This window comes from Streptopelia decaocto, assembly GCF_964273445.1.
Source record: "Streptopelia decaocto genome assembly, chromosome: 4".
Lineage (NCBI taxonomy): Eukaryota > Metazoa > Chordata > Aves > Columbiformes > Columbidae > Streptopelia > Streptopelia decaocto.
Genome location: NC_138658.1, coordinates 68,126,142 through 68,152,093, shown reverse-complemented (window position 1 = coordinate 68,152,093; position 25,952 = coordinate 68,126,142). Strand labels below are relative to the sequence as shown.

General features: G+C 37.9%; 1 protein-coding gene across 6 annotated transcripts in view; it reads left to right on the top strand.

Annotated features, from left to right (window-relative positions):
- RGS12 (regulator of G protein signaling 12) overlaps positions 1–25,952 on the top strand; it is an 89,816-nt gene that overhangs the window by 14,772 nt on the left and 49,092 nt on the right. For all 6 annotated transcript variants that reach the window (XM_082050709.1, XM_082050708.1, XM_082050706.1 and 3 more), the window contains exon 3: positions 7,689–7,808. In XM_082050709.1, the coding sequence (XP_081906835.1) occupies positions 7,689–7,808 (120 nt within the window). The remainder of the gene's footprint in view (positions 1–7,688; positions 7,809–25,952) is intronic.

The following is a 25,952-nucleotide window of genomic DNA, read 5'->3' as shown; positions in this document are numbered from 1 at the left end:
AGCAATAATAACCATAACCATTGATGGTTAATACTTATTTTGTAATCAATCAGTACAAACATCCATGTATCAGAGGAAGGATCCAATATTGAGGTCATATCCTATTTTGGACACTGGCCAGGAGCAGCTGCTTAGAAAAACCATGGAAGAGCAGTGAAAAATACATCTCTAATTTTCAGCAGTATGTGGTCTGGAGACTTTTCTCCAGTAGAGACAGCATCCACATCATTGTGCTTTGTAAAGCTTTCTGCTTGAATTTGTTGGTTCTTAAACTCAGTTGTACTTTTGGCATTCCTGGTATCACCGATTCTGCAGTTCAGTAGCATGGAAAGAAAACAATACATAATTTCCATGTAGTTTCATTTCATACCTGCTACTATTTGCAATGAGGAATACAGAACAATCTCACTCCCTATTTATATTCTCTTAGTGATTTAGTTTTATTTTAAATCTCGACCACCAATCACTTGTTTCCCATGCAGAAGTCAGCTTAGTTTCTTCCCATACAAAAGTATTTTCATAATTGGGATCTTCCTCCCTTAGTTATACTGTATTATTTTTGAGTTAAATTGACCAGAACTGTAAGCAGTTTTGAAAATGTGTGGGCAGGCAATGTATTCATAAAGCTAATTTTCTGATTTCCTAATTCTTCATTTCCCTTGTTGATTGATACTGATTATTGGACCATCCTGACTTAATGCTTTCAGCTAACTCCTGCCTAATGTTCAAGATGATTTGGAACCAATTGTTATCTGTGTACTTGTAATTTTCTCCCTGTTTTCCTCAATATAGTTGGGTCTTTCTGCTCCTCTTCAATTTCCAACTAATAAGCTTCCGACTCATACAATAATCTATTATCTAGTTATACTGAGAAAATGATCTTATTATTCCATCGACATTAATATCATCAACATGGCCAATTGCTGTCTGGGTAGTGAAGGCTGGTTCTGTTGCAAGCGTCATTTAGCTGGATTGGATAAGACTCCCTAAACTGTTGTTCTGGTGCATTATTCTAATCCAATTGGCAAGCAGTCCTATGTGACCATTTTAGCATGTGTGTGGTCTTTTTTATTCATTATCTTGATTAAATGGTCAGCACAGAAGATAGTTTACTTGTTCCACCTGAAAAGGACAGGACAATTGATATAAAAATTATTATATATCAGTAACTATATTTTTATTTTAGAGGTCTTAGAACTTTGTTCATGTCTTGAAATCACTTTTGTAACTGTTTTCCTCATTTTAAAAAGTGATTTCACTCTCGTGTCTGGGAATCTTGTGAGAAAAACTTTCATTGTGTGATCTACTCTGGGAGAACCTGTTTTAGCACGTGGGTTGGACTGGATGATGTCCAGAGGTCCCTTCCAACCCCAACCAGTCTGTGATTCTATGAAGCAGTTTTGAAGGCATCCTTCTGTAAATGCAGGTGATCATGCTTGTCAGAGTAGCATTCTTTTAATGTTTTAGATTAGCTCCCTTTCTATTTTACCTCTTCATTTTCCTGCTCTTCCACATAGCAGCCAAAATCTGTGTCCCGCAAGAATCAGCCCCTTTAGTTTCCTCTCGAGGTCACAAATTGTACTGTGTTTTCCATGAACAGATTAAATTTGCTAGATGATGTAAAGCTGGCCTAAGCCTCGTTGTTTTTCTTTCTCCTTTTTCTTCTCCCTTCTTGGATTCCTGCTGCCACCTCCCTGTATTTTTGTCCCTGAACACAAAAATCTCCCGGTTCCTTAGCCCCTTGTACTTCAAGAGCTGCCAGTGTCCTCTCCTTGCTACCTCCGTCCAGCTTCTCCAGCTTTAAAACTGTTGTATCAGCGGAGAAGGATCTCACTGTTGTAGAGAAACACAAAGTGCATGTAGTACCAAACGGAAATTTCAGGTTGTTAGGTGTGACAATTTGTTAAAAAGTTATAATACTTGATAAGAGCATTTGCTAGAATATGAAAGAGCATGATGCAGCTCTTGCTATAGCTGGGAGTTTCTTTAAGCCAATTGAAGATGTTTCTTAAAGGTGTTTGGTTTCTTTGAGTTCTGAATAATTGATAAGGTTTCATCAACTTGCTTTTGTGTGCTCAGCTCCAGGTTAGAGTATTGAATTGACCGTCAGAGTCTCATGTTGCATTTCTTTGGTAGCACCAGCTTAAAGAGTTGTTGTCATGCTTGGGCCAGAGTTGGCAGTGAGCATTGTCGGTTGTGTTGTCATGACGGTCTGTGGATCTGTGTTAGAAACAGGATCATTTCATTTCATAAACTATAGTTCATTGTTCGTGGAGATGAGGGGCAGCCTGCTGCAGTTTGTGAGCCGCCGTGAATGCTCAGAGATACATGCAAAATCCTTTACACCAGCACAGCTGCTGAAAAAAATATGTGGAACTAGTGCTTGATTTCTTTATTAGTTAAAAATACTTCTGAGAGCCCATGCTTTTTCTTCTGTCTTTAAAGAACCAGTTTTGTGCAAGTAACCTTGTGTGAGATCATTTTTGTTGTTTCTGTCTCTCCATTTGCAGTCTAGGGTGAGTCATGTGCTTCTTCACTCCCTCTGTCTTTCTAATACACAAAGTACAACATTTTTCACTTTCTCATTTGTACTTTTCTTGCGTACTTTTCTTGTTATCAGACAGCAATTGTTCTTACTTGGACACAGTCACAAACTGCTGCTATATCAATCCTCTGGTGACCTTTGTTATTAATGCCTTTCTTGTCAAGTAGATTAGGAAGCAGTTCATCCATGAGACCAAATAAGCAGGTCAAAATTAAATTTAAAAAAATTGTATTTGAAGGGAAAGAAATACTGTAGTTTGGTCAGTGCTTGATGGTCATTTCAAGGGAGTGTATTTGCACTTGCTGTTTCCTGTTGGCCTAAGGAAAAGGGGTAATCAAATCATATATTAAAAAATATTTTGCAGACCTGTTCATTGTCCTTCTTTTTCTCTTGTGATTATACATTTAACTGGTATTTCAGTACATGCTAGTTCTTAATTTTCACTTCGTTATAAGAATAGAAAAGGAATGGATTTTTTAGAGCATCAGTGCATTAATTCCTTTAAGCCTTTGTTGTTTTTATTCTCCATCTGCCAAATCATAACAGGATAAAGGCTTTTAGAGAGATGTTCTTTTGTACTTTCACCATGATAGATAGTAATAGTAAGGTTCTAAGTATCTGCATTGCAAAATGCAGAGGATGTATTGCTCTAGCACCTGCTTTTTACTAATTGACTTGTTTTCACAGATTTCTATGTTTTTCTCTTTGTTTCTGGATTCCTAAAGTGACGACACTTAATGAAGTATCAGATGGATATCAGTTTCTAATACCGTTCTGTGATAGGATTTCTTAGATTTTCTTGAATATCTATATATTTTTAGAGTTTTCTTTTATAGATTCAACAACATACCATTTCCAAAAGAGAATCTTTAAAGATATGATAGTGAATAGTTCTAGGGCTTAGAGGCAATATGTTTTTAATAAAACCCACAGCCCAATATTCATGTAGCAAATTTCAGTGTTTTAGTTTGGCAGCAAACAGTGAATGAAAGAGTGTTTTGTTGGTCATAAAGTGTACCATTTTGAAATTTTTGTAGGTTCATTTAAGGTTTTTTAATATCTGTTTAATAGTGTATTAAAAACTTTTAGAAGTATGATCATTTCTTTATGGCTGACTAAAAAATTTACATTAATATCAGTCATTGCACTAGCAATCTCTCTTTATTCAAATACTGTGGATTTCTTTAGCTGTGCTGATTAGTACATTCTAGTTGCAGTGGCTCTTTCTTCAAGTCCTGGATGCTTTTATTTCCAGCTCTTCAGAGTTGCTTGGAAAACATTTGCCAAAATGTGGCTGCTATTGCTTAAGCTATGTGATTCTTCCTTTATATGTTTGTGTGTGTGTATGCAAGGCAGTTTTTTGAATTGATCTGCAGGAGATGTGCCTTCATAGTCTGAATGTCTGGAATAGAGTCAAGAAAGGATGAAAAGGGAAACTTCTCAGCACCATTACCAGGAAATTAAATAGTTTGTGAATTGCTGTCTTTTTTTTTTTTAGCCATGTCTTCCTTAATTTCCTAGATTATTAATTTGATTCTTCAGAGCAAAGAAAAGATTTTTGTCAGCTGAAAAAGTTTTCCTAATTTCAATTGTTATCCAAATGGATTGTGGAAATGTTTAGCTCAGTGAACTTTTGTATTTTGTAATTGTTTCCTAAGCACTGTTTTATTCTCTGGGTCTTTTTTTCCCTACTCTTATCTTTCTTTTTATCTTATCTTTATCATTCAGGTCTCAATAGTGAGTTTTGTATAAGGATGTAATAAGCTGTAAATAAAAATTTTGATTGGATACTAATTTAGTGTTCTCTTTTCTACTACCACACAGTTTGCAAGTGTTTTTTTGTCCACTCTCCCTCTTTGTTACGTTTCTGACTACAAATGGGTGAGCAGCATTTTTGTCTGAAATGGGGCATCTGGTGATAATTAATCTTATCTAGAATCTGCTTCTCAGTGGAATCTAATTAGATTTGTCTTCAGGCAGTTTGTTGCTTCAATTTATAATGTTACTGTTTCAAATTTTTTTTTTAGTGTATGTGCTCTAGTTGTATTTTTTAATCTCCCAGAGTTGTTTACAGCAATCTCCACTATTTAAACATATACTGAAGAGTTTATATTATTTTTGGTCTGAATTAGAAAGAAAAATGAAAATGTATTTGTTATTCAAAATATAAATGGCTGGTATTGATAGTGTTTTTCCTTTGTTTCCTTTCACCATTGTCTTATGAAAGAGGAGCTCTGCATCTTGTTTTGAGAAATACATGAAAGGCCATTAAGCAGAATCCATACTGTGTAACTATTTCATTAGTTTCAAAATACCCATTGTCCTCACACTAATGATGCCATTAATTTAACTAGCCTTAGAAGTCGCTGAGCTGTTTGTAGTCTGATAGTTTTTTTTTCACTAATTCACAGATTAAAAATTTAAAAATTGCAAAACTGGTGTGGTCATACTTGACTAGTGGTGAAACTTGGTAGGTGTTCACAGATATTCATGCTGCTTTAACAGGAACATACTGATATAGGAGGAGCCTTGCTAGTATTTTGATACGTTATGCAGGTATAGTAATTAATACTGCTGCGTTTAGTCAGGGGCTAATGTGGAGTTCACTGTTTGAAACAGATTTCTGCATTAGGTATGAGCTTTGAGTTAGACAGGAAGGGGGGCCTGGGTGCGTCCAGCACAGCATTGCCAGCCGGGCTGGGGGGGATTGTCCCGCTCTGCTCCGCACTGCTGCGGCCTCACCCAGAGCACTGTGTGCAGCTCTGGGCAACACAGGTTAAAAAGGATATTAAGCTACTAGAGAGTGTCCAGAAGAGGGCTACAAAATTGGTCAAGGGTTTGGAGAGGAAGCCGTATGAGGAGCAGCTAAAGTCACTTGGTTTGTTCAGCCTGGAGAAGAGGAGACTGAGGGAAGACATCATGGCGGTTACGGCTTCCTCACAAGGGGAGGAGGAGGGGCAGGCACCGATCTCTTCTCTTTAGTGACCAGTGACGGAACCCAAGGGAATGGCAGGAAGACGTGCCAGAAGAGGTTTAGGTTGAACATAAGGAAAATGTTCTTCACCCAGAGGGTGCTGGACACTGGAGCAGGCTCCCCAGGGAGGTGTCACGGCCCCAAGTCTGACAGTGTTCAAGAAGAGACTGAACAACACCCTCAGACATGTGGTGTGAACTGTGGGGTTGTCACAGGCAGGGACAGGAGTTGGACCCGATCATCCTTGTGGGTGCCTTCCAACTCAGGACATTCTGTGATTCTGTGATGTGACCATAGGTATGAGCCACATGAACCGCCCCAGTGGTACCTGCCGGGATGAGGAGATGATTTTCTGAGTTACTCAGAAAGACAGGAACTGTCCTCATTGCAGTGGGCACTGTCTGTGAACATGTACAAGGAGCACCTTTCCTGTCTTCACATTCAGTTGAGCATTTTAGCAAAAAAAACCTTAGCTTGTTTATATTGTACTTTTAAATGTTCTCTTAAAAACCTTAGCAGCTAGTCTCCAGTTGCCAGATTTCCAGTTTTCCTTGGCAGGACCAATTTTCTTCTCAGCCAATTAAAAAAACACCTTAATAAATTGAAAATTGGGAAGGAAGGAGATCTCATATAAAAATGGATCACATTTAATACTGAAGGAAGAAGCTGGAGTCTCACCTTCTGCCAGTGGTGAACCCTGCTAGGTACTTTAGATCTGGATTCCTATATATTTTGTTAATTCTTTAACATTTCTACAGGCTTGTCAACTGTCTTGTGAATAGTGGTGACGGTCAGAGCCCTGTTGCTCAAGAGTAGTGTTGACTCCATAGAAATAAGCAAACAGGCAGAAGCAAACAGTCAGAGATCTTCTGTTGGATACCTTATCTTTTATTGTAGTTAAGGAGGCTGTATAATATTCTCGATGCTCTTCTCTACTTTGTATAAGTGATTGTTAGCATGAGATTATAAGAAAGTGAAACTTAGGATGGTTTGGTTTTTTTTTTTTGGTTAATGTGATGTACATAGACTTTCAAACAAGTGAAAAAAGGGATACCAAAATATTTCAGAATTGAGAGCACAGCAACTTGCCAAAAGGAAGAAACAAGTATAAAATTTAATAAATATTACGAAACTGCCAATAAGGAATTATAAAAGTACTAATAAAGATATTTTCAAGCTTATTGTGATGAAGAAAGGTGCTGAAATGAAATAGAAGAAAATTTACTCTGAATTAAACTCTTTTATTTTCTAAAGTGAATAAACATCAGAAGACAGAGGAATTTTCCTCACATTGAATGTTGCAGTGAAAGGAATCCAAACTTTCAGGCACATAATCACAAGTTTTTGCAATGTAGTGAGTTTATGTACATCTGCTTAGCACCAGTTGCTGACTGTGTGCCTACTCTTAGGTTTAAGCATACACTTTGCCATTTGGCATAAACTAGATATGTAGAGCTGAGCTGTTACAGCTTAACTGACATCTGGTAACTTTTTAAGGTGAAAGAGCATGATTATGGGGAAAAGAGGAAGCTGTTAGATTCAATTATTGCAAGACCAACTCTAGTTATGGAACATCGAAGTGAGATAATTTCGTTCCTCGGGACAAAGGTTCCAGCATTTTGTACTGTGTGATTTAAAAAGTCAGACTTGACAACAGGAAGCCTTCTAAGAAAATGAGTGCTGAAAAATAAGATTTTTTTAAATGTATAGAGAAAGATTCCAACAGAGGGTGGGTGAGATGATTTCTAGGATGGTAATTTCCTATAGAAAGAACAAATATTTTGCATTGTACATACTTTGCTGTTAAGACAGTAAAGAGCTAGGATCGGCTTTTAATTACGTTCTCTCTACTAATAGTGACATGTAGCTTGTGTACACTTCAGCAACCCAACTGATGACTCATGTTTATATAGTAACTTGGTGCTGAATGTTTATGATATTTGACTTGAGACAGGGGAAGTCGTAACTTTAATGATTTTAATACATGATTTTACAGTGGCATGGCAAGTGACCAACTTGTGTTGAAACTGTGGTCCTGTTACAGGTTTGCACATCCACCTCCTTGGAATTCTGTACCTGTTGATACTTATAGTTCAGATGTCATTATGATTCACAATGTACTAAAATTAAAGAAGTAATATAATGATATGTATCTTCTGCTTTTTTTAGGGTGCAAAATTTGGGCATCCAATGGGATTAAGTCAGGCTCCTCCCCCGCGTTCATCGGTTAGAAGATCGTTTGGAAGATCTAAGCGATTTAGTATTACTCGTTCTCTGGATGATCTTGAGGTAATTAACTTTCACTTAAAACTTGGAAGTGAGTCCTGGAAAGGAATGTACAGTAGTTAATGCTGTTCATTAATGCAAGAAAGTAAGTAATACCTGTAGTGTAATAAAGTTACTAATCATTATATCACATTTATATGAGGGGAATACAGATTTCTGATGTCACCTGACTTTTTGAGTGTTTTGTTAGTAGTTTACATTGATGCCATCATCAGTGGTGATTCTTTCTGTGGGGAATTTTGGCTTTATTTTACCCATCACAACTGGTCATGTAAAGCAAAGCAATGCAGTTTTGGTGATCAAAATGTTTATAATGTCTTAGAAATCATTGTATTATGTTATCATATTAAAAAATCAAATGATCTTCATATTATTTTTTTCCTTGAGCTGATGATCATTGCACTGAGAAGATTTTGGGGGTTTAAATTTGTTGCTGGGTCAGAGTCTTTACATAACTTCCTAAGGAATGTAGCTTACTGAGCATGGAAAATTGTTTAAAAGTATTTAAGTAGGTTTTTCGTCCTTATATGTCAGCAGTTGAGAAGAGGGAATTCTTAACTTGGTGTTGGTCATTAGTTACGGTGATTTTGTGTCTGAGTGTTACATAGTAAGGCCATTTCACATCAGGTGTAACATCAGCTGGTGCCTGGGCCTCAGTGGCCAAACCTTATTGATTTTGGTGAAAACAAGAAATGAAAAGCCATCTGAATTTAAACAGCAGCTCCTCCTGCTGTGCTGGGAGCCTCCCTCAACCAGCCGGAGGAATGTGGCTTCATTAGATCTTCTCGTGTGTTTCCTCAGGAAAACCTGACCCATAGTGATGTGAACATGAATGGAGAGATTTCTCCATCACTCCTTTATCATACTTATCTGGAAGAAGGTTTGTGGTTGGGGAGGAACAAAAATATGTGCACAGCTGTTGGCACAGGAACCATGTAATACACATAAACGCTGCTCTTCAGCATGGGAGGGAATGTGGCACGCTGGTTCCTCTAGATGGGAAGGAGGTGTTGAAAAAGTGTTTTGAGATGGGAGGAGGAAAGAAGAAGATATTCTGAGTTTCCCGTTGTGGGAAAATGTAGGAAGAACGGTGTTTCACTGACTGAACTGAAGGAGAGGGCAGCTCAGTGCACTGGATTTTTAGGGGATAGAATATATGGAGGGAGCTTCTGGCATGCTTAGGGAATGCAGGTAGGAACTGTAATTACTTATTCCTAAGATGTTTTAAAGGACATTTTTCATTGTTGTCTATTTCAGTCTTGTTGTCTGAAGCTTCTAAGTGTCTTGCTTTTTTTCCTAGTCATGGAAAATGCTTTATCATTTCTTTACACTCATAACTTTAATACAGTAATTGCATAACTTTAACAAACAGAGCAAGATCCTCTGGATAAAGCTGTTTGGGAACCATGTAGCTACATCGTTCTTCTTCAGAAAGTGGTGATTCGTCTAAATTAAAACAAAGCTTACTAATATATATTACCACTTTTGATAGAATTTCTGGTCACAGTAATTCACATGCAGTAGGAAAAACAGTTCATGGCATGTTCTTCCAGATTCGGAATTCATAGAAGGTTATGTGCACATCTCATATTTTGAGAAAGTGTTTTAAACACCAAGGATGTAATTTAATTTCTGTTATAGGAGCTGTTCTACATTGCATAAATATTCATTAAAATAGGGACTTGGTAATTCCATTAATTTCAGAAAGACACCATAGTCACTGGCCTAAAAAGTAATTTTTTCTCTCATTTTGTCTTAGTTGGTATTCATTAGTGTATATAAATTGAATAACACCAACAAGAGGGACTGAGAGGCTCCCTGTGCTATCCAGTGTCCTAATTCTTAAAGCTGTTACTTTGGATGGGGAAACTTACATTCTAGGTCACTGTATGAATTGGACAAAGAAACAATCTGTATTAAAGTCTGTGTTTGGATGAATGCCCCTACTACATGTAGCTATTTGGGTGTGGACTGCTCTCTCTCAATTGCTTCTTTTCACTTTGAATTCTCTTTTTTCCCCTCTGCATGCCATTAGCGAATGACATCCTAGCCACCAGCAGAAATACCAACCCAGAGAAGAATTTCAAAAACTTCTTGAGTCAAAGTAAAATATTGTGAAGGTATTTTGGTCCTAACTGTAACGCGGCTACTGCAGCACTTTCCCAAGTGCTGTTACACTAAGTGTAGCAGAACACAGTGTTCACTGTTAGTACATGTTTAGATCATTTCAGGCCATCTGTTTAGAGTTGCTGGAAGAGGAAATAACAATAGCAGGAAATTCTTAGAGACTCCACCTTTGGGATAATGATCCTGAGTGTACTATATAGGTTACTCAGATGCTTTTGTGTTCCTTCCAGTTATTTTAACAGAATGGATGAGGTACTAACTCAAATGTGAAGTTTGAAAATGAATTTGCTTCTCTGAGCTTGTGGGTTTGATTCGTGCTGGCATCCAACTTATTCTTCTGAATTGAGCAGTATAAGTAGGTTCCATGGAGTATCTCTTGTGGGCATATGCTGAACACTGTTCATTTGCTCTGAAGGAGGTTGTATTTGGATTTTTTGTGAAAGTGTGAACTTGCTCCTTTTGTCTTTGAAGCTGTGGTGTGTGAAATACCAGCCGTTAGTTTTGCCGTTTTCTGCCATAAGGTGGCGCGATTTCTTTGCAGTTTGTGATGGTTTTTTTAATCTATCCAAGCATAAAATATATTTTTATAGATATTATTTTAATAAATAAAAATAATGATTACAGGAGAATATTTCACCTTTTAAATTGTTAGAATGTGGCTGCCTATACATGCACAGATAATATTCTTGTAAGTTTAGAATTGTCTGTGGTGATACAATTGCTACTCAGTAAGTATTTTCCCCTTGCTTGCAGAAGCTATATTACACATAGAAGAAAATAGGCACGTTTTTAGAATTAACCTCTAAGTGCTGTTTTTACTAATAGAACATGTATACAAGATTATTTTAAATCTGCATGAATGAGAATAGGATGAGAGTACAGAATTAATGGGTGCAGTTATATTAAGACTATGGTATGAAAAGTATCTCCCAAAACACAGAATACATGATTGTATTTCTGAACTGTGGAAACTGTGCTTGCTCACAGCAGAGCTGAATATTATTTTCTTGTAAATTGGAACTGAATTCAGGAAATTGTTGTGTCTAGTATGTGCCTTAATTATGTTGTTTTCACAAGAAATGTATTTGGAACTCTTTTTCTTTATTATTTTTATTATTAATAATTATTTATTATCCTATCTTTTTTCCTGCTTTACTTCCCTGTGGGTAAGTGCCACTACTCTCATCCTCTTGCTCGATTCTCTCCTGACAAAGACATTGTTTGTAGCTTTATAAACACAGTAAAGGTGTCTCTGTGAGACTGCGGAGACCAGAACACCGCCTTTGTAAAAAAATCCATTAAACCGTGTGATCCTTTTACTCATCAAGAGTTTTGGAACCAGATCCCATAACACTTTTACCTGTAGCTCATTCCATTCATATATTAATTTTTCTTGAGGGCTGTAAAAATGAGGGACCTTGCAGTATTCCCTTGAAGTCAAGAAATTCACGTTCTTCCTCTCCAAGGAAAACATTCAAAGCTGTTATGTTTCCTGAAAATCATTGTGGCACTGGTACTTTTGGTATTTCTCTGTGGTTAAAAATAGGGCAGAATAGTAGTATCATGAGAGATGTAATATCTTAGGCGAACAAGTGTCAAGCTCTGAGTATTGCTAAATAATCTTTTTAATGTAGAGGTATTTTTAAAATTAAAGGCTATTTAATTCTTTTAATAAACAGCAGGACAAAAAAGATGGCTGTAGCTTTTCTTCTTGTCCTCATCCTGTTTTGGAAACAAAGCTACAGCTCTATGAAAAACAACATTTGCTGCATCAAATTCCTGGAGTTTAGTGATGTTTTCAAAGTATGTATCATGTATTCCCTTTAAAAATCAGTGTGAGGAATTTTGTTAGAATGTTCTATCTTAATTATAACCATCAATAATGTAGTATTATTAGCTGCTATTATAGATAATAATGCTTGATTTTTTTTTCTGTTTTGTTAATTCCACTGGAGCAACTTTCTTTTGCATTTCATCTGCTAATTGAAAGCATACAACACATCCCTTTGGTATGAGGTTTTTGTACTAATGAATGACTTGTCTCTGCTGGATATTAGTTTTGGCATCTGTGGGTGGCAAAAAACTTTAAATGCTCATTTGACTTAATAATGAGTTTTTAAGTGGGTACCTGCCTTTGTTTGACTGATTTAAATAATCAGACAGAGCTTACATAGGGAGATAATAGCTTATATTAGACCAACTAGTATAGGAGGGAAAGCAGACAAGAACAGCTGAACATGCCCCAAACTTTTCCCACCCTGTCAGTTGATCTAATAAAAAGTACTAACTCTCCCAGCAGATCTTGCTTCACTGGTGTTCTTAAATTGTCACCACGGCTACAACGCCACTGTTACGGCTAGTACAATTTTCGAATTTAAATCAAGACTCCTCTTCATTCTCAGCTTATAATTGTGAATTTAAAATTCTAAAATAATGTATATTTTTGTCTTAGGTGTCACCATTTTTTTAAAGCTATGGTAACTTGCAATGGGCTGCCAGTGTATAGAGGTTTCACCGTGTACTACCTTTAAGCGTTGCATCTTTTGCATGTAATTTGTCCTAATTTTTATCTAAGGTGTAACCAACCAATTGTCAGGTTTGCTCTCTGCTTTCATGAAGGTGGAGAAAATGCCAGTAAAAAACTGCATGTAAGAATAAAATCTCAATTTTTATATGTTTCTGTACTTTTAGCATGTTAATGATTGAGTTCTTATGGGACTTCTCCTGTCCCATATATGTATATTCTGCAGGTGGAATGCTAGCATAGCCCTGCCCCTCACACCGCTGTTTTGGAAGCCTGATGGATGTGTGACTGCAGCCTGTGTTCTTTCGTGTTTCCCTTTGCTGGAACCCATCTGGTGTGGTTGGGTGGAGAGACAGTGAAGGACAGATCCCATTTCTTGGACTATTCCACCAGGGCTCAGCCTTTAAAACACTGCAAAGCGCCTTGTGTGCATTTAGTGATTTTACAGCCATTTGGTGTAATAGCCCAAACCCTCTTGCTGAACTGCAATATAAAGCTTTAAATAGTGTTAGTTATGACATTAAGCGCTGATTTCTGTACCTTGAATTACTGTGGTGTATGTGGTCGTGGAGCTGATCAGCAAGGCTTTGAATGCATCCGTGGTTTCTGCTGGGCATTCTGCTGCTCAGTTCAGAGCTCTGGCGGTGACAGCCCTGGCTGGAGTTGCTCACCCACTGTGCCGAACGGTGACCTCTCATCTCTGCTGGGAAAGGACGCAGTGCCAGGGGATTGCAATGTTTGTTCTGTCACATTGTTAGAGTTGTCACTTATGTGGCTTTGTCCTGGGCCAACCAGTGTATTTTACTCAAGTGATTTTGGATATGGTCTAGATGTTGGCCCTAACGGCCAGAATCACTGTGCCCAGCAGGCAGTTTGAATGCAACCAGCTTGATTGATAGGAGGCTGGGAGAGCTTGGTGGTGTGGCCAGAAAGCACCAGCTCACCCTGTATCTCATCCTTGCCTCTCCCTTTCTCATGGGTTTGGCTGTGTATTTCTGTGCAGGGATCTATTCTTCTGTGATGAGACAGGCCAGTATTTCTTATTTTGCAGTAACTTTTACTAGTTTAGTGAGTTCTCTTAAAGCCCATGACTCTTAACAGGTTTAAGAAGTAAAAATATTCTAACATTTCATTTCATATTTGAGGTACTGGAGAGAGTTCAGAGGAGGTAAGGGGTCTGGAGCAAATGTGTGATGAGAAGCGGTTGAGGGAACTGGGGCTGTTTAGCCTGGAGAAAAGGAGGCTGAGGGGAGACCTTATCACTGTCCACAACTACCTGAAAGGAGGTTGTAGCATGGAGGATGTTGGTCGCTTCTCCCAAGTAGCAAGTGATAGGACAAGAGGAAATGGCCTCAAGTTGGACCAGGGAAGGTTTAGATAGAATTTTAAGAAAATTTTTTTTCCAGAAAGGGTTGTCAGGCATTGGAACAGGCTGCCCAGGGAAGTGGTGGAGTTACAAAACCCTGGAGGTGTTTAAAAGATGTGTAGATGAAATTCTTAAGGACATGGTTTAGTGCTAGAGTTAGGTTACGGTTGGACTTGATGATCTTTAGGGTCTCTTCAAACTGAAATAATTCTATGATTCTATTCTGTGATTCTAACTGTCTTTAAAACTATGCAGTAGCTTATGGCATTATTTATTTGACTAGTACAGTTAAAGCCAGTATGTCTGTACATTACTGTCATCTTGTTCTGAATGATGCCTGTGGTATCCCTTAGTCTTTTTTTTTTTTCCCCTGATATCATTTCTTGGAAATCTTAAAGATTTCCAAGAACATAATTTTTGCACATTTTGTTCTCTAGACTGCTGTATTAAGAATTTTAAACTTTTCAGCATACTCTAGAGCATCTTCTTCAGGCTTTTACTTTGGCATATGTGATCTTGCCGAGTACTTAAGTTATATCCATTGTTACAACATAAAGGAGGACAACAGCATGCTAGCAGTATACATTTATTTATTTTTTCCATAAATTGTGCACTGGCATTAACCTCAAGTCTTTGCTGGTATTTTATACTGTACAATATTTTTTAAAAAGATTACCAATGTATGCCTCAAGTTTTCCTTACATTTATAGACTTTGTCATGGAAAATTCTTATGCTCTTCATACTGTTTTGTGTTATCTGACAGAAGTGGCTTGGTCAACAGATGAGTATAGTTGTGTGTAACCTCTTGTTTTTCATGAATCAGAGATACTTATTTCTAGATACAATACTAAATGTTAAACTGTGACATTGTTTTCCGGACAGTGAGAATAATGGGATTTTTTTTCTGTTATTGAAGTTTGTAAAGTGACTGTATTTCTGTAATTTTACTGTTTACTCTTTTCTACTGCTTTTGGGTTATTTTATTTATTTCAGACTCTGGAGAAATTTGCCGTGTAAATTTTCATGTAAGAAGCTGAGTAGTCAGAGAATGTGCTGAGAGCTGGATCTCATCTCCCTTTGTGGGTTGTATATGGCAGCACTCATCACAGAAGTGCTCATCCCATACTTTGGTGCCTGAGAACAAACAACAGTGTTACTGAGGTTGTGTTCCATCAGGAATTCAGTCCTCATATGTGCAAAGGCAGTTGCCCCAGATGGAGAAATTTCTCCCAGAGGAAGCAATCAGAACGTTTGTCTGACCCTGCCACTCAAGTGCTCTCCCAGCCATGCCTGGGCCTGGCTCTGCAACACAAGCCAATTTCTGTCACAGAACCAGAGGCACAGTATATGCTTCCAGAGACTAGATAAAAACTTGTATTCTGCTTAAATCCTCCAGCAGCAGACCTTACTTCTTGTCAGTTGTCACTACCAGTGTTCTTAAGACGTGTGATTAAATGGGCACAGGTGGCTTCATAAGCTGTCAGCATCTCTGATGCAGTCACGTTTGTGGATCTAGAAGGATCAGACAGGGTGAACAAGTTCAGGTTGCGACCTGAAGCTACAGAGGGGTCATATCCTTTAGTTCAGCAATATGAGGGACTGGAACTTGCTTTTGGCTCTGTTCCTTTGGTTCTGGTTTCTTTGTGTAGTGACGAAACAGTCAGTGCTTGCTGGATTTGGACTATTGGTAGGTGAGCAACATCTCAGTGATGTCTTTTTCCATCAGCTTTGGTACCTGGGGTTCTTTTTAAACGGGGCTTGCTCTCTTTGAACTAAAACTCTGCTCTCCTGGGTCTGATTCATGAGGCATGTTAACCCCCTGACATGAAGGCAGAGTAACATTTTTACAGCACTGGGGTCTGTTACTGAAACGTAGAATTATTTGCTGCTTAAGGCTGGCCCTTGCTTCAGTTTCTTACGTTACACTTGTTAAATCACAGCCATCTTTTAAGGCTCCTCCCAAGAAGGTGAGCAGTGAGGTAAAGTTACTCAAGGTAATAAGGACAAGAACAGTCTCTGAAGATGAGAGCAGGCTGCTTTTATAAGACTGGATGACTGGAAAATGAAATGGCAGCTCAAAATGTATGCAGATAAATGTAAAGCAAGGCAAATGAAGCAGAATAGTCCTAGCTTCATATATCAAATGATATATATGTCTCTGAGCTGACTGTTTCCTCTCAGAAGTGAGGTCTTCGAGTTACAATGGCCAGTTGCATCAAAACTTCCACTCAATACAGTACAATGAAACAAAATCCTGTGTTATGAATTATTAGGGAAGGAATACAGGAAAAAAATGCATAATGGTTCCATTGTAGATATCTGTGATTTGGCCACACCTTGAATGTCATGTTCTAGTCTCTTTATTTCAAAAAGGTTATGATATACTACAAGTGGAAGAGGTTCAGAAAGGCGTTACAACTGTACAAAGTTGTGGCTGGCATAGAAAAAGTAGTTGGGATTGGCTGCTTGCTGTCTCCTTCGGGACAAGAAGTCGGCACCATTAATTAAAGGTAGCTGGAGCCAGGAGCAAAACAAACAGGAGAACTCGATTGTTCATGCAGGAGGTGAGTTGGTCTGTGGGATGCCTCACCACTGAGTGCTGTGGCTGCAAGAAATTTGCATGTCCTGGGGGAAAGGGGACAAGTATTTGTAAAATAGAGCCACTGGGGATTATTAAGAAGACAAGTCACACCAGGTTCAGAAAGTCTCCTGAACTAAAAATACCTGGAGTCTGTGAGAATGTAATCAGGGAAATGTCCTGTATGTTGCCCTGTGCTGTTCATCTGTAGACATCCATGTGTGGCCACTCCTGGGAACATAATCCTGGGTTTGATAAATCCATGTTGTGAACTGATTATGTGCTGGTGAGGGGCCTGGAGCACAAGTGTGATGAGGAGCGGCTGAGGGAGCTGGGGCTGTTCAGCCTGGAGAGAAGGAGGCTGAGGGGAGACCTTATTGCTGTCTGCAACTACCTGAAAGGAGGTTGTAGCATGGAGGGGGTTGGTCTCTTCTCCCAAGTAACAAGTAATAGGACAAGAGGAAATGGCCTCAAGTTGCACCAGGGGAGGTTCATATTGGATATTAGGAAAAAATTCTTCACGGAAGGGGTTGTCAGGCATTGGAACAGGCTGCCCAGGGCAGTGGTGGAGTCACCATCCCTGGAGGGGTTTAAAAGGCGTTTAGATTAGGTTCTTAGGGACATGGTTTAGTGCTAGGTTATGGTTGGACTTGATGATCCTGAGGGTCTCTTCCGACCAAAAAGATTCTGTGATTATTAGACTCAAGGATGGACATGGCTTCTCCTGAACTGCAGGATTATGGACTTTGCTGTCAGCGCAAGAAACTGTGTTACTTTTCCCTTGGTGTAAACTTATTTCTTTGCAAAATACAGGATTTGCTGACTGGAGCGTCTCCTGCTGCAGCATAACTGTGCTGGGCTTGGGGAGGGTTTCCTGGTTGTGCTGTTTGAGGGAGGGGGCACCTCAGATTTCCTGGGCAGAACCCCTGCAGTTCTGTGGGAATGAGGAACTGGGTCCCTGCTTTCATGCCTCTCTGTTCCCGCCCTCCCGCGGCTGCTGTTCCTCTTACTCCGCACATCGTTTTTGTCATGCTACGTCCTCACGGGGGTGAGGAGGGGTTTTTGCTCTGTGACACCTGGTTAATAGTAGGGAATGAATTAAGGCTTTATTGAATGAACTGAATTGGTATTTCTAAAGTATAATCACAGAACAGATATGACACAAATGTTAGCACTGTAGCTATCCATGAATAGCTTTTGACCCTCGCTATGCTTAAACTGCTCGGATTTTGGCTAGAGTTGGTATTATTTAATTTTCATTGTCCTCACAGATTTATCAGTCCAGTGATGTTTAAAAAAAAGGAGTCACCTGTGGAGTGTCTACTAGATGAGCTACTGCTTTTTATTCAATATTAAATCCTCAAAACATTTAATCTGTTCTTCTGATAAAAAAATACAGTAGAAATCCTATCCTCTACTTCTGCCTGGGCTGAGGAACTGCAGAAGGGTGGTATTGAAGCATTATTTGTTGGGCAGAAAGTGTGTGCATTTCTTTCTGAAAATACGCAGATATCGCTGGTCTGTCTGGAGAGTAGGTGTGGTATTGAAAATTACGTGAATCATGTTTCACCTGGAATGCGATCCTTGTAAATGCCAATGCCCTGCTTACTCAAAAGAACACGGAACATTTTGGTATGATGAGCTGGATTGCATAATATGCATACATGTGATTGTAATCCTACGGAGACGTGCACTTACATGCCAGAAACTGAAAGAAATTTGCTGTGAGTCTTACAAATTGTAACTTTTTTTAAAAAAGTAATTTTACATTACGTTTTAAGTGTTTTTAATAGGGATTGATGACCTAGTTAATTCAGATAATATACTCATCAAAGGGGAATGTCTTAAAGATGAGAATACGTTGGAGGAGAAAACAGTGTTGACTCAATGCTTAAACAAGTTTGGACAAATGTTTGAAACAGCGTCCTGTAGGCCCTCACTGAATGCATTTTACATTAGCAGATTCCTCAGCAGCATGCTGTTGTCTTTACAGAAGCTTTATTGTTACACAGGACTTGCCTAAACACCATTTTAAAAGCTGCCTGTTCCTTTTGATGAGGAGATACAGAACCAGTATTGAGGGCGGAGAATGTGCTGGGGAGGGAGGAGAATGCGAGAGGTGTTGATAGGGCAACAGGCAGAGAAGCCTCATTTTTTTACTGGACTCTGGAAGAAGTAAACATGTGTTCAGAAACAGCGTAATAATAAAGTTGAAGGGACTGTTTCTTAACAATGAGCTGTTAAACTATTTATACATGGAGAAAACTTTTACTGATAGTCAAGTGTCTGTAAGTATAAAGTTTTGTTTGTCTAAAGCGAACAGAAAACAGGAATATGGTTTATTGACTAGTCTTCCGAGCTAAGAAATCTTGCAGTGAAATATGATAAATAGTGCTTCTAAGGATTCAATGAGGTTTTAAAGAGACAAAGTTCGTAAGTATAAGTATTTAAGTTGACTTTCTGTATAAGTTCTATTATGAAATTAAGAATACACCATTTCTATAGTGATGTTTTAAATCTCTCCTTAGCATTGTATTGTTTTTAAAATGTGAAGTGAGTTTAGTAGATATACAGATTCTTCTCTAATTAAGTTTTTATAAATATTTGTGTTAATTTTCACTAGCATATGTGTTTCCGTAAAGCAAGAATGTCCTGCTAAAGTTATAAGTTACCTTCAAATTGTTACAGCATTTTGAAGGTGTGCAGCTAAAGTGATTACTTTTTTCTTCCAGTTGGATTTTTGTCCAATAAAACAGAATCCAGATGGTATGAGTTATCAAAATAACTGAAAATAAAGGAAAAGTATTTACAGAATACAGTTTGTTGAGGTGTAGAGGCTTCAGACCTGGTTTAGCCTCTTTTGCTCAAAACCCACATGTTTTATAAGTAAAAGTCCTAGGTGTATTATAAAATTGTGACATGATAGTCCTTTATGTCTGTATATCTCAGACTAGAATTGTATTTAGTGCTAAAAGTACAGCAGCAAAACTCTCAGTTTTTAAAATGAAAAGTGAAAGAAACGATTGCGAGGCTTAGGAAGATATATATGCATTGTTGGCTTAAAAATTAGTAGTTTTCATGCTCAGTTTTACATGGATTTCCTCAAAATCTACTGATTCTTAGAGATTCTTTTTGCAGTAGTAGAAAATTCAGAAGTGATTTAATGTGTTTCAGTGATCTGTCACTTAATCATATCCTCCTTAATGTGTAATTTAATTTTAATTTACTACTGGGCTGCAAGTCACCTTCCATCTGGAAGAGCAAGTTATGCTGTTACTGCATGTTTTTATTAGTGGAGAGAATTCAATTGTCTTAAAATGTTGATCAACAGAAGGAAAAAACCTAATTATTTCCCAAACATTTTGGAAAAAGTGTACTTTTTATTATCAGTTTACAGTTGGGCTCTACAGAAGTATTTTTCAGAGTTTACAATATAGCTTACGAAGCCAAATATTTGTGGTTTTGAGTAGATTTCTGGATGGCAAATCTTCCTGAGCTTCCCGTCTCTCGGCGTGCAGAGCAGCTGAGCAGCGCAGGCTGACAGCAGGGGGCACTGGGAACAGCGCTTTGCATCCCGTCCCTGCGTTTATCGTGGATGGCAAGCCTTGGTATTTAGCTTTTTTTAATACACGAACAAATTCCAGATAGCTTGCCTTAAAAATATTTTTTGTTAAGATTCCCTTGGAATCGGAAGGACTTTTATCTTTAAAATCGATAGAGGGGAAACCACAATGTTTTAAATACGAGAATCTTCCTTTTAATCAGTAGCACGTGTGGGGTCTGTTTATTGTTGAGTAGCTGAGAAGTCATTCACAGGAATACATCTAGACAGATTATACAAAATTTGGAGAATTAGGAAAATACCCATTTTATTTTATAGCAAAGTTTTCTTAATTTGTGTGTTGTCTTTGGTACTCCTGCTTTTTATTTCAGTAACTAGGATCAGTGAGCTAAATCATAGTCCTATCAGGTATTTTTTTCCTCTGGCTTTCATGCAAGTAGTTGTTACTTTCTTTAATATGAGATAAAAAATAAATAATTGATATTGATGAGATTTAAGATTCTTTGTTGATGCATTCTGCCTGTGTCAAATTTAAGTTAGGAATTTTGTGTGACTTGGAGCCGGCATTTTTTGTGTGTGTTTCCTTATCTTAGGAGTCAAGAATATATTAAATCCTATTAACCTTTTGATAAGTTAAAACTTATCCAGGCTTCCCATCATTGTGTCTTTCTCTTCAGCTTTTTCTGCTCTGAAAACAAATGTACAAAAGAAAATGAGAGCAGGAAGTGGAAGGAGGATAGGAGAGAAAAACAGATCAACCATATCTGGGGTCTCTACCCCTTCCCACAGTTTAGCATCTAAGCAGATGGATGTGGGTTTACAAATGTCGTCTTTGGTATATCCAAATAAGGTTTTTAAAGCTGTTGTGTCATATTTTAACACTTCCCATTAATAGCTTTGCAAATTAACATTCCTTCTGCTTTTGACCTTTGCACCCTGAGTTGCCTGCCTGGTTTACAAATATGGTACACAAAATGGCAAGATTTTGAATCTGGCAGTTGCTGAAATAACCTGTGAAAATGTTGAGGGATATGAATTTCTTAAAGGGCTTTCAGACTCACATGACGTTTCATAACCATTATCATTAACCAGTACCGTCTAATTGGCAGAGCTTATTTGCAGTGCTAGTAGAGTCACTGTATGGAAAAAATGTAGATGTGCAATGCTCAGTTTAGTGAACTAAAATCAACAACTCTAAAGGTCTGTTTAAAGTAAGGGATTATTAAGTTTGTAACGCCAAGTATGAGTGCCTAGCATGTATAAAACATGAAACATTGCCCACACACAGTGTTCCTAACAATGCTCAGTTTTCTCCGGTGAACTGCTAGTCTTGCAGCTACATCCCATTGCATGAGGGGTTATTTTTCTCCTAATCATTCTTGTGGGTAAGTTACACCTGTGTAACTCTACTAGTACGTTTGGTCTTTCTAGCTGATTCCTGGAGGACTTAGGTTGAGCATTAAGTAAACACCATTGATAGAAGTCCCTTTTTGTGGTACCCTGAAGGGCTGTTCACAGGAAAGTTCTCTAGGCATTTCTGATCCACCCGTGCTTATTCCTTATCCAATGTAAGGATTATTATGCACCTGATCACCTGCATATTTCTAATCTTGTTGCTGTTTGGTTGTTTAAGGTATTGACAGTGAAAATATATTCTGTGTCCCATTGGGTTTAATGTCAAGCAATATGCAGCTTTTAAACAGCTCTTTTTGACATTTTTTTTTTCTTCATAAAACGATAATCTTTTAATACTTATCCACATACGGTAAAACTGTTCTGCTGTGTGAGTACCATATGGGTTTTGCTTCTTAAGGAGGGTGTAATTTGTAAAACATATTCCTTCCCATCTACCCACCCATTTGTGTCCATTGCATTTCTTCATGGCATTAAATACTCATAGAAGACAGCACTCTGAAGCGCAGTGGTGTGCCTATTCAAACAAGTAATCAATCATAAAATGAACTTTGTCCATTGCAGCAATTTGCCTATGTCTCTGGAATGCTTGTTAAAACATGGTTCCACCATTTCCATCTGCAATAAGCTTAAAATTTCTTCTCTGATTACTCTAAATTAAATTGAGAAGACTGAGTTTTTCTGTTAACCAAGTCTCTTGATCCTGCATCCAAAAATGGGAAGATGTGCAGCCTTGGATGCTCTTTTACAAGCCAGTCTTGTGAGATCTTGACTAAAGGCTCTTATTTTTGACTCATTTTCTCTCTTTATAAGTTCAGAGTAATATTTGCCTTCTTCATAGGGTTGTTTTTATATTAAGGGCTCAACCTAGGAACTGTGTGGATGTGGAGGATTCCACATGCTGCATTGAACAAGGCAGAAGATTACTGTTTCCTAAACTACTCCCAGTAAGTCCACCTTGGCTTTAAGGACATCCCACTGAAATGCCCACAGATCATTCCCAGTTTGCAATTCTGGTGTTTATTCTTAGCAGAAAATCGTATTCTGCTTGCTTAGAAAGTAATAGCAATGAATGTTTTAGGTCCTAGCACTATTTACTTGTGAATAGCAGCAAACTTCATGAAATGCTCTGCTTCCCATGTACAGTCTCTTGAAGCCTCTGCTGTCACAGGGAAGTTAATAGCACTTCCCTCTGACATTACCATCCCCTATTTTTCTCTCTGTTCCCATGCGCTGTGCACAGAACTGTCTTTGCCGTTGGTTGAGCACAGGCTGGGGTATGAGGAAGGAAGGGCAGAATAGCAGTTGGCTTCTGAAAGGAGAATTTTGTCTTTAGTGATGATGGGCTGCTCCTGGGTTTAACCAAATATGCCAAGTTTCCTTGTACTCTGGATTTTTATATGCCATTTACAGTGTTAACCACTGAGAATAGACTATTTGAGATCCTACTCTATTCTGGCTTGCATTATGTAAACCTCTGAAAATAGTGGTTTACTATATAAATGTTTCTATAACTAATGTTAGGGTGATTAACTAATGTTTTTCTGAAAACTGTCTTGGAAATCTGTTTTATTGAATACACAATTCGACGTCATTTTATTTTCCTGATTTGTAATAGGAAACGTTTTAAAATGCAATCAGCATGATTTATTTAAAATGATCTAGCTTTTCTGGTGCGAGATAATTGAGATCTAATCTGAATCCCTGACGAACCACAGCTTCCTGCATTGGCCTGTTGCTATGGGTAACATAAAGGGAGTAAAATAGAACTTCATACGAAATGCCTTTAAACTTTACTGGCATGTACAGACATGGAACAGGGTTGAATTTTTTAGTTTAATCTTTGAGAAGCTGATGTGTTAAGGAAATGCTTTTTCTGTATTAAGTGAAGATGAATTTAGGACGAGTGCTGTTAGGAAAAATAACTGCTGTTTCTTACGAAGAGCGGGTAAGTGATACGAATTATATTTAGCTAAAGCAAGGCATTGTTGCAGTGAGAAATTAGAAGAGACTATTGTTATTGGCAAGAAATTAGAGAAGAATGTTATCAACTTCAGAATGTTTTTGCTTAGCCTTTAAGCTTTTTCACTTTAAAGTATTTGAGTTTAAATTCTTTTGTAAATGCAAACATTGGGTTATATTATCAGAGGAGAGTAAAGCCAATCTTACTGTACTAAGATTCAGATTTTGAGATGTATTTATGAGCTGTGCCCAATATGTATAAAGCTAAAAAATCATTATGATTATAATCTGTGCCTATTTTTTAATACTGTGCAATGTATTTTGTATATGCTTTCTGTACCATTATATCAATATTGTATTTTTAGGTAAAATGGTATATATTTTGTATAGATCTCTATCAAAATAATTTTAGGGATGGATTTAGCATTTAGGGCACTGTGTTTATCTGTGATAAGATTGATTTTGTTTGTGATAAAAAGTTAAACGTTTATTTGTTAAAGGAATTCCAAGTATCACATCATTTACTGTTCATATGTTGGTTTTATAGATTCAAATATTTGACAAAATATTTATCCTTCAGAGTAGAATATATTCAGTAAAATTATTGTACAGTAGTTGTACTGTATTTTTTCCCTTGAGAATCCTTACATCTATAATACTTTTGTATTAACAATTATAAATGCACTTCTTTGGTGGCAGGGAATTGAAAAGATGAATGTTATAGTCCTTCTTTAACTGGCATTCTGAATGGGCATCCTTCTCATAGAACTCTAAATCTTTAGATTAATTGCAATAATATTTTGAACTGAGGATAAAAATAATATTACTCAAGGGTTTAGGTGAGAAATACATTTGACATTATTTATTGGAAGGGAAATCTAGCAATAATTTGTAAGTAATATGGCTTTATTTTTTTTTTAAAATATTAGAACAAAGTTTACCATATTTCGAGACATGATCTTCCCTCCCAGAGATCACTTGAGTTCATGGCATTTCTACAACGTTAATGCTGTAATGCATTTAAAATGATAAAAATACCTGTATGTAATGTAATTTCCAGAGTAATGTGGTCTGGGGACCTGCTTGTAATTCATACCTTGGCAAAAGGAGAAGTTGCTTCAGGTGATTTAATAAGGAATTTGAAGAAAGCTGGAGGCAAGCAGACAGTCGACTGAGTGACAGGCTTTCCCGGAGCTGAGGGACAGAGTGTTTGAAAGTTGCCTTTTTGTATTCAGTCTGTAAATCTGCAGTGTTTCATCTCTTAAAGAACACAACAAGTTTCCCAAACTTATTTTGAATTTTGAAATAGTATGAGAAAATCAGTTTTTTGAGGTTGGTGGCGCTGAAAGGCTTAGTTAGAAGGGCTTTTGTAAAACAGTGTGTGGTACAATATTGTAAGTCTATTGTAAGTCTAACAGGTTCTGAAGCAGCAGTCAGAGAGTTCTTTGGAGGCAGCAAAAAGTCAATGCCTGTATTGGAAGCAAAGTATGCTTTAGAAAGAGCACATGAAGAGGTCATTTTAAATCCCTTTTTCTCTGAATTTTTCTGGATGCCCAGGAAAGAAATAGATGTAATTTTGTCATTGTTAGGGTAGGAGAGAGGAATACTTCTTCACTCTCCTTTTAGATTTTATCCCTCGGCATCTCAGAAGGAGTTGGAGATACATATATGTCTTTTTTTACTCAGGAAGGCACTCACCCACATTCTGTTAGCACAGATGTTTTCATGTTGTTCCATTTTATTGCTCAGGCCTGGCATTTCCCAGAATGTGTCACCCCTCCAGTGTCCCCATCTTTCCCTTTGTTCTTCTCAAGTACTTGAGCATGACGTCGACTCGAATGACAAATTTCAAGGTGGAGAAAAAGGACATTTTTGTATTGTTACCTGGCTAGTCTGTACACACAGATTTATTTGCTCAATGATATGTCTAGGATATGGGTATGTTTGTGTTTTCAGCATCATGGTTTTATGGCAGACTTTGACATTACTTACTTAGTTTCCTGGGACCCGACCCATGTAAAATGGAACTAAGTGGATTTTCTGGGTGAGAGTTCCTCAGTCGAGTTTCCTGCAGTGTTGCACACATCTAGCAAGCTGTAGACCATAAAAGCTAAAAGATCCAGGCTGTTTCAACCTTATGAATTATTCTCTTTTATGCCCTCTCTCCTTGTTTACCCTGTGTTGGTGCAAGATACTCTGTTGTTTATTTCTATTCTGGAACAAAATGTTGATGTGCTCACAAAGTAGTTTTCTCTGTGTTAATTACTGTAAACTAATCCTCTTTAAGATTTGCTGCAAGCAGATCAAAAAAAACTCATAGGCCCTTCTGGTTTTTCCACCTGGCAAAGAGAGATGATACAATGAGAAATTTTACATATTTTCTCTTCATTAGAACTTTATGCGCTTTAATATATGCTGAAGCATTTGCCAGTTTACAGCGAGTTAGAACATCCCTCATGGTGCGTGACAACTGGGACGTCACAGTTCAGCTTGTGGGTCCTGGCACCGAGCTCCTCACCCGGGTCACAGGGCCAAGGGAGGAGAGTTGGATCCTCCGGCTCCATGGGGTGTGTGGTTGTGTCTGTGTCCCAGCTAGAGGAGCCAGCACTTCCTA